Source organism: Alosa alosa, chromosome 19, assembly GCF_017589495.1.
Source record: "Alosa alosa isolate M-15738 ecotype Scorff River chromosome 19, AALO_Geno_1.1, whole genome shotgun sequence".
Taxonomy (NCBI): Eukaryota; Metazoa; Chordata; class Actinopteri; order Clupeiformes; family Clupeidae; genus Alosa; species Alosa alosa.
Genome location: NC_063207.1, coordinates 6239163 through 6254690, shown reverse-complemented (window position 1 = coordinate 6254690; position 15528 = coordinate 6239163). Strand labels below are relative to the sequence as shown.

The 15528-nt window shown below is 42.8% G+C and overlaps 1 protein-coding gene across 1 annotated transcript in view; it reads right to left on the bottom strand.

Annotated features, from left to right (window-relative positions):
- LOC125284361 (RAS guanyl-releasing protein 1-like) overlaps positions 1 to 15235 on the bottom strand; it is a 42634-nt gene extending 27399 nt beyond the window's left edge. Inside the window, 7 exon segments of the mRNA XM_048228278.1 lie at positions 298 to 451; positions 3779 to 3827; positions 3830 to 3909; positions 4813 to 4875; positions 7692 to 7797; positions 14137 to 14300; positions 15009 to 15235. Coding sequence (XP_048084235.1) covers positions 298 to 451; positions 3779 to 3827; positions 3830 to 3909; positions 4813 to 4875; positions 7692 to 7797; positions 14137 to 14300; positions 15009 to 15235 — 843 coding nt within the window.
- Between the last annotated feature and the right edge of the window lie 293 nt (positions 15236 to 15528).

The following is a 15528-nucleotide window of genomic DNA, read 5'->3' as shown; positions in this document are numbered from 1 at the left end:
CAGTGTTATAACTTTGTGCTGTCGGGTTTAACGTGTCTCTATGTTGTAACTTTGTGCTGTCGGGTTTAACGTGTCTCTATGTTGTAACTTTGTGCTGTCGGGTTTAACGTGTCTCTATGTTATAACTTTGTGCTGTCGGGTTTAACGTGTTTCTGTGTCATGACTTTTGGCTGTCTGGTTTTGTGTGTTATGTGTTTGAGTGTGTGTGTGTGTTTATGTGTGCTGTGTGTGTCTGTGTGTTGGTGTGTTTGAATGTGTTGTGTTTGAGTGTGTTGTGTATGTGTGTGCACCACTCACCGAGATGCGGCAGAAGGACTTGAACTCCAGGAAGGTGAGATGCTCAGCTAGCTCCTGTGGCTCCAGGTGATCGAACAACAGAGACACCTTCCTCTTCTTACTGCAGTTAGCTTTGATCCTCTGGCTAGCTTTACGAGACCAGTCCCTCTCATTGCTATGGAAACACAGTGATACAATATTACTGTAATTCAATTTACTATGATTACATTACATTTGGCTGACGCATTTTTAGCCAAAGCGACTTACACATGTCAATTATATTACAAGGGATTACATTGTCCCCAGAGCAACTTGGGGTTAAGTGCCTTGCTCAAGGGCACAACTGTAGAAGCCAGGAATTGAACCGACAACTTTCAGGCTACTGCACGCTAGCCCAGTTCCTTAACCGCTACACTACCACCTCCCCATGATTACATGATTAGACAACATGTGCATCCCTTGGGCAAATTAATTGAAAATGTTGAATGCTGAATTAAGTTTATGCAGGTCTAATCACATCTGCTTGTAAAGCTATGATGTTGATCATGACACATACATAGTACAAATAATGACAGATAAACATATGTAGGTGCATAGGCTATATTTAAAACACTGGTATATGTTTGGATCACTGATTAAGTTGGATCACATCAGTGTTGATGGTTGAAAAAAATTATCTTTACATGCTTTTTTACAAAACAATAACCTACAGACGATAAAACGGAGGAGGTTAACAGTATACCAAGTTGAGAATCACTGAATCGCTGTCAGAATCAATGTTCAATCACAGATTAGATTCAAAGATTTAGTTTTACTGTCGCAAACATTGTCAGATACTGTCAGAGGTCTGTGCTCTCAAAGTGCCCCTCTATTTTAAAGTTATTCAAAGTGGCCTAATGCAATTCAAGCTTTCAGATGCAATTACAACAATTATTGCATCAGCCAGTATCATATCTTTTAGAAATTTGTTACAATTAATTTGCACAAGAGTGTATTAACATACAAGAACAAATAGGACCAACAAATAGGAGCATAAGCTTCTCTGGTTCACATGAAAAAGGCTTCGTTTGAGATTTGCACAAGAGTGTATTAACATACAAGAACAAATAGGACCAACAAATAGGAGCATAAGGTGCTCTGGTTCACATTAAAAAGGCTTCGTTTGAGATTTGCACAAGAGTGTATTAACATACAAGAACAAATAGGACCAACAAATAGGAGCATAAGCTGCTCTGGTTCACATGAAAAAGGCTTCGTTTGAGATTTGCACAAGAGTGTATTAACATACAAGAACAAATAGGACCAACAAATAGGAGCATAAGGTGCTCTGGTTCACATTAAAAGGCTTCGCTTGAGATTTGCACAAGAGTGTATTAACATACAAGAACAAATAGGACCAACAAATAGGAGCATAAGCTGCTCTGGTTCACATGAAAAAGGCTTCGTTTGAGATTTGCACAAGAGTGTATTAACATACAAGATACAAGAAACAAATAGGGACCAACAAATAGGAGCATAAGCTGCTCTGGTTCACATGAAAAAGGCTTCGCTTTGAGATTTGCACAAGAGTGTATTAACATACAAGAACAAATAGGGACCAACAAATAGGAGCATAAGGTGCTCTGGTTCACATTTTCAAAAGGCTTCGCTTTGAGATTCCAGTACAAGAGTGTATTAACACATACAAGAACAAATAGGACCATAAGGTGCTCTGGTTCACAAAGATTTGCACAAGAGTGTATTAACAAAATACAAGAACAAATAGGACCAAACAAATAGGAGCATAAGCTGCTCTGGTTCACATGAAAAAGGCTTCGCTTGAGAAATAGGACCAACAAATAGGAGCATAAGCTGCTCTGGTTCACATGAAAAAGGCTTCGTTTGAGATTTGCACAAGAGTGTATTAACATACAAGAACAAATAGGACCAACAAATAGGAGCATAAGGTGCTCTGGTTCACATTAAAAAGGCTTCGTTTGAGATTTGCACAAGAGTGTATTAACATACAAGAACAAATAGGACCAACAAATAGGAGCATAAGCTGCTCTGGTTCACATGAAAAAGGCTTCGTTTGAGACGTAAAGTGTTTCTACTTGCTGTCTCCCCCCTGCCACAACACCCACCTCCCAGCCCCTCCAGCAGAGGCAGTTAGACTGAGGCTGCTGCTGTTAGTGAGAAAAGTCCTCACGCTGAGCACAGCCCTGTTATAAATGTGTCCTGTTAATGATCACAAAATCGCACATTCTAATAATAGGGCAGCGGTTGGGAAACCAAAAAGTCACATCACTTGGTGACACTGAAATAAACACAAGGTTGGGTCATGTCGTCGGAAGGAACTACGTTCTGTGATTAGAACTATCAGCATTCTGAAGTACTCTAATAATGTAAATAGCCTACCCTACAGTTTAGCATGGTGAAGTGAACACTACAACTAATCAACAACTCAACTAATGAAGTATACAAGTATGAAGTTGTGATTAAGTAATAAAGTGATTGAGACTTTACTTGGTGTGGTTTCTTTTCACAGGACCCCTCCCAGAGTTCTGAATAAGAAAAAATCATTTCTGTTGATATGGAGTAGGCCGGTGGGCCCGTGCCAAACAAGCAGATCACTGTAATTTACATAAGTAAGTCTTGCAGTCTTGTCTTGTTGTTTAGCACTGTTTAGCATTGGAATGTGATGCTATCTGAGGCCTTACACACCACTTTCATAAAGACTGATTGCCACCGTTTGCTGCAGCAACGTCACGTTCATAGAGACTATCATGTTCAGAATATTTAACATTCTTCCCCTGTAGTCTGTTCCCCATATCTAACACTCTTCCCCTGTAGTCTGTTCCCCATATCTAACACTCTTCCCCTGCATGTTCCCCATATCTAACACTCTTCCCCTGCATGTTCCCCATATCTAACACTCTTCCCCTGTAGTCTGTTCCCCATATCTAACACTCTTCTCATGTAGTCTGTGTAGTGAAAAATTCCAGGGTGTATGTATTTTAACATTCCAGAGTGTATGTATTTTAACATTTATTTTAATCATCACCCCAGCCTTTGATCGAGCCAAACCCTTTGTCGACCAAACTGCTCTTGTGACCTCTGTCAATGAAATGCTCACATGACCCATTGATACTTAGACGATCATGAGAACCACATGAGGACACATGACGACAATTAATCATTTGATGATCCTTTCCTCTTGACACAATCAAAGAGGGTGGGCTACGCTTTAAATGCAGAGGGAAGACGCAGCTCAGGAGGTTCAGTTGGCTGCCGCCATAAGCGGTGAGCTACGCTGGCCTCCGAGCTCAGATGCTGGCCTCCGAGCTCGTAGTTCTAACACCATTGTTCCCCATATCCAACGCTTTTCCCATGTAGTCTGTTCCGCTTATCTAACAGTCTTCCCATGTAGTCTGTTCCATGTTCAGCATATCTAACACTCTTCTGTAAAGACAGCTGAGCGTGTGCATGAAGACAGCTGAGTGTGTCTCAGGACTGTACTCACATCCACCTGGTCTCCAGGAGTGGGCAGAGCCTCTCCCGACCGTGCTCCGCATCACTTCCTTGAAGTGCAGAAGTGAGGTCGCCAGGCTGCCGTGGAGACGAAACATGGGCCAGAACTCACGCATCCAGTACCTGCACAGCCAAAAACAAACACTCACACAGAGACATAGAGAAATGTGTGTGTATGTGTGCATGCGCACATATGTATGTGTGTGTGTGTGTGTGATTGTGCATGCGCACATGTGTATGTGTGTGTGTGTGTGCATGCGCACATGTGTATGTGTGTGCGTGTGCGTGTGCTGTGTGTGTGTGTGTGTGTGTGTGTGTGTCTCTGTGTGTGTGTGTGTGCATGTGTGAATGTGTGTATTTTTGCATATCTGGGCAACTAAAGTCTCTCTTAAAGTTTTCCATCTCATTATCTATTTTGAAGAGTGGACTCCAATAAGTGTGTGTGTTTATGTGTGTATGTGTGTGTATGCATTTGAGAGTGCGTTTTTAAGAATGTGAGTGTGTATTGTGTACACATGTGAATTTACAGTATGTGAGAGATCACAAAAGCCAGGAAGGACTCGCACACAGAGGGCTAAGAAGTTAGACAAGTCTTAAAATATCTTCAAGTGTGGCGTGCCACGACAAAATGATCCCTATGTCGCTAAAATGTAAAAATAGAAAAATGATATTTTAGGATTTTTTTGACCCTCTCTCCTTTCAAATTGCTCCAAATCTCCAAATTCATTTTAGCAACATAGGACTAATTTTGTCGTGGCGCGCCACACATAACGATATTTTGAAACATATATTCTTTATAAATATACATACAGGGCTCTATAGACAAATGTGCAAAAGGAGCAAAAGTGCAAGGTGCTGTGCAAACGTTTCAGTCCATGACGTTTCTCAGTGCAAGTCCTTCCTGGCTGTTGTGAACTCTTGACTGCCGCACCAGAAAAACCCAAGGACTGAATCAAGGTGCAGCTCAACCCTGCGTACTTTAGCCTGGGGGAGAGACGGATGCATCATGGGAGCACGGGTATTCACCTGATGAGGTAGCAGATCTTTTGGCACTCAGCATGGCGATCGTTTTCCAAAGCACTTTTAAAGGTGGACAAAGTCAAGGAATCTCATCTGCCACATCATCAGAACATGTGATATACAGAACACACCATGGTCTATGCTCCAGAACACATCAGAACATAGAACACATTAGAACCCAGTTTAAACAAAGCTCAAAACCTCAAAACGTGTAACAGAACAGCACACGCCAGAGGACAGGACTTAACTGGACAGTTCAGGACATGTACGAGGGGGACATGTCTGAGCAGGGGCCCAGCGGAACTCGAAACATCTGAACACACACACTCAACCGTTATTGAATTCTTGGAAGGTGTCTTTGACAAAAACATTGTGGCAAGTTTGACAAACATCCTTTCAAGAGCAAACCACTCCTGTGTTTCTCTGTGAGCATCCTGGATGCATGAAACCACACACACACACACACACACACACTATCTCTCTCTCTCTCTCTCTCTCTTTCTCTCAAACACACCCACACACACACACACACACACACACACACTCCTGCAGACACACTGCAGAGGCGCAAAATTGGCAACCGTTTAGCACTTCTGATTCACATCTCTAGATTTCATTTCACTTCAGCAGGAGTGATGTCTCCCTTAATATATTAAAATATTATAATAAATGATTATTAATATGAATATTATATAATAATACTAAGAAATACCTCAGCTATTAGTAACTGGCAGTTACTAAGATCAATCTGTGCCTGTGTGAGCTGCCAATTGGAGTGAGCTGTCATCGTCATCGACAGCTGTCCACTCTCACTCCGGCTGGACACACACACACAAACACACACACACGCACTCCTCTTCGTCACTTTGCTTTAAACAGTTGTAAAAATAGCAAATGTTTCGCAGTCGGAGCCTGGCAGCAAACAGGCTGAAGTGATGCACACAAAAGGGCCGACAACGTCATGAAAGCTGAAGGGCCCCCCACGCACACACACACACACACACACACACACACAAAAGCACACAGATACACACACACACACACAAAAGCACACAAACACACACAGACACACACACACACACACACACACACAACACACACACACACAAACACACACACAACCAAGCAAGGCTGCTCTCTTCACAGAAGGCCTTTCCATGTCATTCACTATATAGTAAGGCCACTCTTAAACCCCACCCATACTGTAATGATAACTATAGCAACAACTACACCTGATAATTAGATAGATAGATAGATACTTTATTCATCAGGAAATTTCATAATGATATATGTAAACCTCTACCAACAATAAGGAAGGCCTCTCAGAAAAATCATTCATGTTTTAATGTGACATCTTTAAACATCACTGGATTTTGATTGGCTGTCAGTGTTAATCTTTCTACCATTCACACAATCGTATGAAAATGATGCCCAATGATATCAATCTTCATGTTGTTTATTACACGATTATAGTGAACAGTGTTGACTGCGCTGGCCTTATGAGAAAGAGTCAAATTTAACACTGCAGATTTTATAGTTATTCAGCTCAGTTATTTTTCTAGTTCTGTTGGGCTGGGTCTCACAGTAGGGGTGATAGTGTGGAGGGGTGCATGTAGCATTTCTTGTGCTCAGTGATATTATTATTATTATTATTATTATTATTATTATTATATCTGTGTGTGTCTCCAAACAACATGCTGATGAGAGGCTCAGATTTGACCTGCCTCTTACCTCACTTGTAGACCAAACAGCAAACCCCGGACGGCCCACACAGGTGAGAGGAGTCGACATACGCACACACACACACACACAGAGTCATAAGCACACATACTCACTCCCACACACAGAGAACACAGCGATATTTGCACATCAAAAGCAAAGCTTGCACCTTTCTTTACTTTCCATTTGACCATTATATATATATATATATATATATATATATATATAAAATATATAATGTATATGTATATATATATATATATATATTTATATATATATATATATATATATATATATATATATATATATATATATATATATATATATACATAACCTGCTAGACTCAAATCAACCTCAGTAAGAAGTGTACACAGGAAATAACATATACAGGTTTAACAACAGCTATTGTCATGACTGTGTCTGAAGTGACTTTGACCTCTGCCATTCAGCTGTTTGTGTTTGTGTTGTGTCGTGTCTTCCGTGGAACGTAAACATGGCAAGTTACACATGACATTGAAGCACAGGACGGGCCAGGCCTGGGAAAAGCTACACTGCATGCTGCCAGATCTGCTGGCTATCCGGCATCTGTAACATGCGAGGGAGAAGGATGTAGATCAGTGGTTCTTAAACCTTTTGTCTGTTGACCCCTCAAAAAACATGGGCCAAGTCCCGCGACCCCCTTCTCTCTAATCGGCAGCATTTGGTTTTAAAATGTTGCGAGATGGACATTGTAAGCAAAGGCAGAAAATGTCTTCTCTCATAGGTAGGCTGTGTAACCACCAAAGGAATTATGTCAATGGCAGCCTTTGACTAAAAACTTTTAGAAAAATGTCTTTACTGCAAATCATTTCGCGACCCCTCCAAAACTTTTGGCGACCCCCCTGGTGGTCGACCCCCAGTTTAAGAACCACTGATGTAGATGATGAAGTGATCACCTGCACACCAAGGAGCTCCTACTGAAGTTTTATTTGCAGTTTCAAGCCTAAGGAAGAGCCACAGGGGCTCGGAACGTCACTGCAAATAAAAAGCCTTGAATGGGAGCTCCTTGGTGATGCAGATCGTCTTTAGCTCCTGCATAGTACATGCTTCAGGTCCTGCACCCATCCAAATGGCCTTTGGGATCATGTGCATGGCCTCTCACTGTTTCTCTATCTGGAGAAGGATATAGAGCCATGAGTCTGTCCAGCAGCTCCCGGGAAGAGATGAGGAGTCGGTGCATGGTCAGTGTGACGTTGAGGAGGTGACTGCTGCGACACATACTGCCCTCTGTGTCTGAGAGAGAGAGAGAGAGAGAGAGAGGGAGAGGGAGAGGGAGAAAGGGAAGAGAGAGAGAGGGAAGAGAGAGAGGGAAGAGAGAGAGGAAGGGAGGGAGAGAGAAAGAGAGAGAGAGAGAGAGGGAAAGAGAGAGAGGAGAGAGAGAGGAAGGGATGGAAAGAGAGAAAGAGAGAGAGGGAAAGAGAGAGGAGAGAGAGAGAGAGAGGAGGGAGAGAGGAAGGGAGAGAGAGAAAGAGAGGGAGAGTTGAGGGAGAGAGGAAGGGAGATAGAGAGAGAGGAAGGGAGGGAGAGAGCCATAGAAAGAGAGAGGAAGGGAGGAAGGTGGGGGAGGGTTGGGGGGAGAGAGAGGAGAGAGAGGGGTAGAGAGGGAGAGAGAGGGAGAGAGAGAGAAAGGTATAGACAGACATAAAGAGGGAGAGAGATAGAGAGAAGGAGAGAGTAGTGTGATTTCTCTTTTGTCACAACCACATGGAATCTGCTACTACACACACATACTGCCCTCTCTGGAGGAGACAAGAGTGTTTAGGGGTGACCATGTCGATTCATGGTCCAACACGGTGTGTTCTGGTTGGTCTACTAGTAATAGTTATGGCTCAGACTTTGCTATACAACCCCATCGGTTATTAAATTATTGCGTTCTACAGGGCACAGCCATTACAGAGCTTTCAAGAGGATCAGCTTCTGTGCCTGTTTAGAGTGGGTAGAGTGGTGTGATTGTTGTAATAAAACTGTTACGTACACAACCAAAGACCTTTGTACGTTCAGTAACAAAATAAAGGATTGATTCACAGCATCCTCCCCATTTATTTAAGACGACAAAAAAAGGTTTACAAATAATCTTTTGGCATTTAATCTTGCTAAACAGTGTCACAATGAAAACAATGAGGAAAGGGTTGAAAGCAAAGGTGGAGGGTGCTGTATGCAGGTCTATTTTTACTTTTTCACTGTTTAGGTGCCGACTGCATAGATATTTCGTAGACTGCATATATATTTCGTAAACTGCATAGATATTACATAGCTTTCGATGGGACCTGTTTCTGTGCATGTTTGGAGTGGGTCAGGTCACATGACCTGGCATCTTTTGACGTGATTAGTCATTGAGATAATTGCGGAGACATTTAGACATTTAGTGACAAAATGAAGTCAATCAATAACACTGATAAAAAACGAATGCCACATTAAGCATCATCATCACCATCATCATCATCATCATCCGTTATGCAATAAACCTTTGGGAAGCTGCGTTTTTCCTTGTTTATATTTATCTGACTGTACCTCAGATAACATCAAGTAGACACCACACACAGCCTTTGACATCATTTCATCATCTAAGCCTGCAGTGCTATTTACAGTGCTTTAAACATATCACATACCATACCAAACCATTAAAAATATAATATTGAATCATACCACATGTTAATCTCAATATGATTGTTTTGATTACTTTTATGGGGAATATAACATAGACACACCTTTCAGATGTCATAATAGTTTGGAGTACTGGCATACATTAAACAATTCATACTATATCACATCTACAAAGCAAAGAAAATGTCTGCGCCTGACGTTATCAAGATGTCATAGGCCTGTAGGCATATTGCCAATTTTCAAATCTAAAACAACCTAGCCTGTGCCTGAACAATTAAAGCCCTGTATATTGGCTATGCCACAGACACTGAAAGTCCCAGACATTCAAAGCGGTATTTTGAAACTAGCCAATAAAAACATAGATCATTATCATTATAGAGACAAATTGTGAAATTGTTTTTTTAATTTTTTAAAATTTTATTTATCCTTTGTTTAACCAGGGTAATCACATTGAGACAGAGGTCTCTTTTCCAAGTGGGCATATATCGCCCAGTATTTCATTAACAGTTTTAAACTATATGAAGCATTCTTATGCTAATGGCCTGTAGCGTGCGTCTCAGATGACACACACCTGAATGGGACCGCGTGCGTGAGCCATGAATACAACTGCACATCGACTGCTGATTAACAGGCAGAAACCGGCACGCTGTTGAACTTTGACCTTAAGTGGGAGCCATTGTCTTGACGCCAAGGAGCCTGGTTTCCATGGGCTTCCACTCGACGCCACAGAAGGAGCCTGGTTTCCATGGACTTCCACTTGTCCCCAATCTCCTTGAAATGCCTTGGGCGCCATGGCAACTGCCGCCCGGTTTTAATCTACATTAGCGCGCCTCTTCGCTCCGTCAAGGCCTCTTATCCCGCTGGCCTCAGTAGGCAGCCTGTCTGTGAAGGCTACCGGACGCCAGACGCCCGCTCGCCCGCCCGCCACAGGGGGATGAAGAGAAGGCCAGCGCAGCTCTCATGCTGATTAAACGCTCTGTCTCAGGTAGTGTTGCAGGGCTAACACACCTTTCAGGAGCCAAATGAAACGAGACTGGCTCCAGACATAGTAATGGACCACAATGGAAATAAGCCCTGTGGCTTTATTGTGTTTATCCTTTTGACTGATAATTGTACAAAGTCATTTTATTTATTTACATAAGAATCATCCTTTGTACAAAATACATCATGTCAATAAAGATTTTCAATCAATCAATCAATCAATGTAGCCTATTCAAAATCATTACAGTCTTCACTTTCATCGGATCACTACGCTCCCTGACTCACCACTAAAAGAGGAAAGGGCTTCAAATAGTCACACACTACACTCTCTGACTCACCATCAAAGGAGGAAAGGCCTGCTTCCCAACCGACAGAGACCCTAATGGACGTGTCTCTCTTTGCAAAAACACACCGCAAAAACTGGCCAAATATGACATCACACCATAATAAAGACCAAAACAGCAGCGTATCCATCATTACCCACACAACAATCACACACCGCCCGGAGATCCCCACACTCTTACTCATGCCAGAGTGTTAAGAAATCAGCTGGTTACTGGCAGGTCAGGTGTGGACAGGAAGTGATGCGCTCACCCCACTCCAGGTGTGGACAGGAAGTTATGCGCTCACCCCATTCCAGTGGTTTATGGGTAGTGACAGGCCCGGGGCTGAGAGAGCTGCTTCCCTGTTATGACAGACGCCCACCGTGGCCCCAGCAGCAGATCATGCTTTTGTTTTGACACCAAATCTGGGCTCACAATCTGTTTTCTCTTTACGGAGTGCCAGATAGTGGAGAGGAGAGGCCTGTTTGCTCAGACATCTGTGCAAACACACATGCGCGCACACACACACACACACACACACACACACACACACACACACACACACACACACACACACACATAGCTCTCTCCTGAAGAGCTCATTTAACAGGCGTGCAGCTACATGCAATCACTTGTCACACTCACCACATGAGGGAAGACGACTCACCTCTCACACACACACACACACACACACACACACACACACACACACACACACACACAAACTTGGGATTACTATATCTAAGGTGGCACAGTCATGTGAGCCAGCCCAAGACCATAACAAACACAGACACACAGATATACACACACATGGCATGGGGGTGAGTTGTGCTGTGTGCTGTGCTTCCTACGCAGTTCTCAGGTGTCTACATGTATGTCTGATGTGTTCTGATAAAAACATGCTGCCTGTGACCATGGTGTCAAAGGAACTCAGCTGTTTATGGCCTGGGTCAGATTCTGCTTAAGGTGTCTTACTGTTAAGCCTTTGGGTCTGCTTGCATTTGTTTTAGTGGAGGTACACCGATATATTGGGCCAACATATTGGCGAATTTTGGCCTTGTTGACTTGTATCACATTTACAGATGGCAGTGGCTGATGTTTATCTGTTATGCTGCAACAAGTCTGCACTAGCTAAATGCTCTCTTATGTGCAGACTTGGGCATTTAGAGCAGGTGCTATGAACATTACAAATTTGAATATTTGTGTATCCTTACCACTAAAGGGCATGATAAACAACAAAAATGAAGTTAACAAACAAATAAACACTAGCTGAAAGTTCCATTTCATGATGTAATAATGTACTGAAGTGACCAGTCGGTTAATAATAGGATAATAAATCTCTTTCGGGTTCAACACCTTTCAGAGCTGCTCACTCTGTCCAGACAGTGAAATAAACTATTTTTCCCACTATTCAGAGTAGCCTTTAGAATTGTCATCCTACTACTCACTTGTTGCCTCAACCTAATAAAATCCTATTTTCCTGGAAGCCTGGACCTTACCCTTGATTGCATCATCTGGCTGCAGAGCTACAGTAATTACTCTGTTAAAGTTAAACGATTTTGTTTCACTCTTAAACTAAAACGGAGGTGATGGTGACAAGTTGCGAAACGGCTGGCTGCGCTAGTTAATATTTTTTGATGAAAAAGCTGTTGGACCTGTGACGTCGGACTTAACAACCGGATTACAAATGACAGTAAATGTAAATTCTAGATCTGTGTACGGTATAATTCTAGTATAACTTACAAAAAACCTCTCTCCTCAAGAGAGATTTTATTTGTCAGTGTTGTTGATCTTTCACTAGCAGGTCCAGGACATGTGGTCTTGAAAGCTCCTTGAGACAATGATATTTCCAAATGGCCCAAAGAGACCACTGAAAACAACAGAGTTTGCTATATTTTCTACACAACAATGCTGAAACCTTGGTCAGGTGTCTGTGATGGTGTTTGTCACGTAACAGACAGCATCCTTGGCACAAGCTGAAAAGCCATCCACTCTGGACATCCCATAATACCTGTGATAGCACAGACGTAGCATGGCCTTGGCTTAAGGGGCCTGGGTGCAGTGTGTGTCAAGTGATGTCAGCTGGCATTGATCGGCTCGCCCATGCGCGCCACACGTTCAAAGAGCGCCCAGCATCTGAAGCCCCATTTAGAGAGCTGACCTTTCCGAGCACAGAAAGAACACGCGGTGGAGAGTAATCCTTCAAATAGTCTTTACGTACACACTCACATTTCAAAAGGGTGATAGGGCCCCAGGAGGACTCTCTGAAGTAGCTTTACCTCCATCTCTCTCTCCCCTGCTCCCTCTCTCTCTCTCTCTCTCTCCTGCTCTCTCTCTCTCTCTCTCTCTGTCTCTATCTCTCTTCCACCGAATCTCTCTCGCTCTGTCTTTCACTTACTGTCTCTTGTGACCTCCCTCCATTTTGTTCCATGCTTTCATCTTCAGTCAGTGTGTTTGCAAACCTGCACCGACGACGCTACTGTTTCTTGACAGACAACAAAAAAACTAACTGCTACTTGAAGAATCAGGAAATCCAGTCACTTACGAACACACCTGTTTAGTTTAGCTAGCACACGAGCAGTAAAATCTAATCAATAGATCACATTAACATTTAAAAATGAAAACTTACACTCTGTTACACACACACACACGCACGCACACACACACACACACACACACAGACTCACTGATATACTTCAGTGTGTTTCATGTTTGAACAGCTGTAACAATGCTTTTCATGACCACTTACTTCAAACACACACACACACACACACACACACACACACACACACAAAACAAACAACTGTGCAAGTGCTGTGATATTCAACTCAACTCTCCAAAACCTGCATGTGCTGTCGAAATAATAAATGCAAATGCTAATACAGGCATCTACACCCAACAACTGATTTACAATTACACTATATGATCCTACAAAAACATTGTGTTAATGTTCAGAAAATATTAAACATTCTGCATCTTCCGTTCTGCAAGTCCGAAAAATATCAATGACGACAACAAGCTACCTAATGATGATGTACAGTACATATACAGCGACAAATCTGACAAGAAACACAAACGTCACAGACAACTTCAAAATGCCACGACCCTGCCTGGATCAGTCTTCTGTAGCATTAAACAAATGCATTATGATCTAGATCTTTCTCTCAATCATTGGCTGTCATTGGCTGTGTGGCTATCAGTGACGTCACAGTAACACGTCTGCATCATCATTACACTCTCTAGCTGACACCTCTTCACAAAACCCACCCCCACACACAGACACAGACAAACACACACACACACACACACACACACACACACACACACACACACACACACACACACACTCACACACTCACTCACACACACACACACACACACACACACACACACACACACACACACACACACACACACACACACACACACACACACACACACAGAGACACTGCAGTGTGACACAGCATGGTCAGAACTACAGAGAGGAACATCTCGAGGTGAAGAGCTGCTGTTGCTTAATTGACAGAAAGAGGAAGCACACACACACACACACACACACACACACACACACACACACACACACACACACACACACACACACACATAGAGACAGATACACATTCAAGGCCAAGCTGCCAAGAGTTGAGACACCGTATTAACTTACCAAAGGACTGTACGCAGGCCTGGATGAGCTCTTCCCATGTGGCGCCCTTGGTGAACTGGCCCAAGGACATCATGACCTTGCCACGGGTAACCTGCGCCAGGTTGGGGTGCAGGACTTGAGGAGAGGAGACTTTAGGTCTAGACGTGCATACTGGAGGCGCACACCTGAGAGGTGAAGAGATCGAAGGGAGAGGGAGTGGACGGAGAAGGGCGGAGAGAGCAGGGAAAGAGATCAAAGAGTCAGATAGCAGAATAGTAGAGCAAGTTTTGCCTCTCCCTCTCACTCTGTGTGTTTGTGTGTGTGTGTGTGTGTTTGTGTGTGTGTGTGTGTGTGTGAGTGTGTGCATATAAATTGGGCAATACATATCAAGACAAAAATTGGTTTAAGCATCTGAATTAATTTGATGGCTACTGTGTTTTCATTATTCCATTCCATAACAATGTTATAGTGTAATATAATGAAATATCCTCGAAAGCACTAATTCACATTACATACAATGTAACAAAAAGTGAAGTAAGTGTAATCAAGCCCCACTAACAGGCATCAACAGAAGGAAAAGTAGCCTACCGACACACCAAAGCAAACAGTGGGAATCTCAACCTGCCTCTGGCTTGAACACAACTTGACGTTTACACTTTTTATGTGAGAGGATTTTGGAGAAGTGTGGTTGACAATTACTGACATACACTCTATAATGTAAAACATTATACCGACAATTGCTTTCTCTTTCAACTGCAACAAGAGGAACCGAGCAACTCGTATGAGAAGTTAGGTGTTCCTTCGAAAAAACAACATTACCCAACCCAAAATGAATAGCAAAAGCCTCGTATGAATCTAATGAATTGATTTCAAAATTTAAGAAGCAAACTCACGGCGTGTCTTTTTCCTGTGCGTTCGGACATCCATTCGGAAGGTTTTCCTGAGACTGGAAACCCATGGAGAGATACTGGGCGACCAGAGGTCCGACCAAACTGTCCATTTTCGTGTCGTTCACTGTGGGTATCTCATCGCGTGGGCTCTGGCTCGGGCTTTGGGAATGAAGCACTTCTCCGGTGGTGGCGAGTGGGCGCGCGCAGGGAGCGCACCATTGTTCTGACATGTCAATGACGATGACACGAGCGCGAGTGCATCGTCCTCGCTCGCTCGCCCACCGTGGGCGGATACTCCGGTTTAAAGTTGTTTTGGTTATGAGGCAGTTAGCAAGTTGGAAATTATTCCCCTTTCTATTGACTGACTTATTTTTTCTTGATTATTCAGAAATGTTGTCATTACTAAGGAGTCATATTTTTAAAGAGACCACCCATTCACTAGGACCTTATTTTTGAGGAAAATGTTTGATGTGTTGAAATACCTCTAAGATACATTCTCACTATCTCTATAATGAAATGTTTA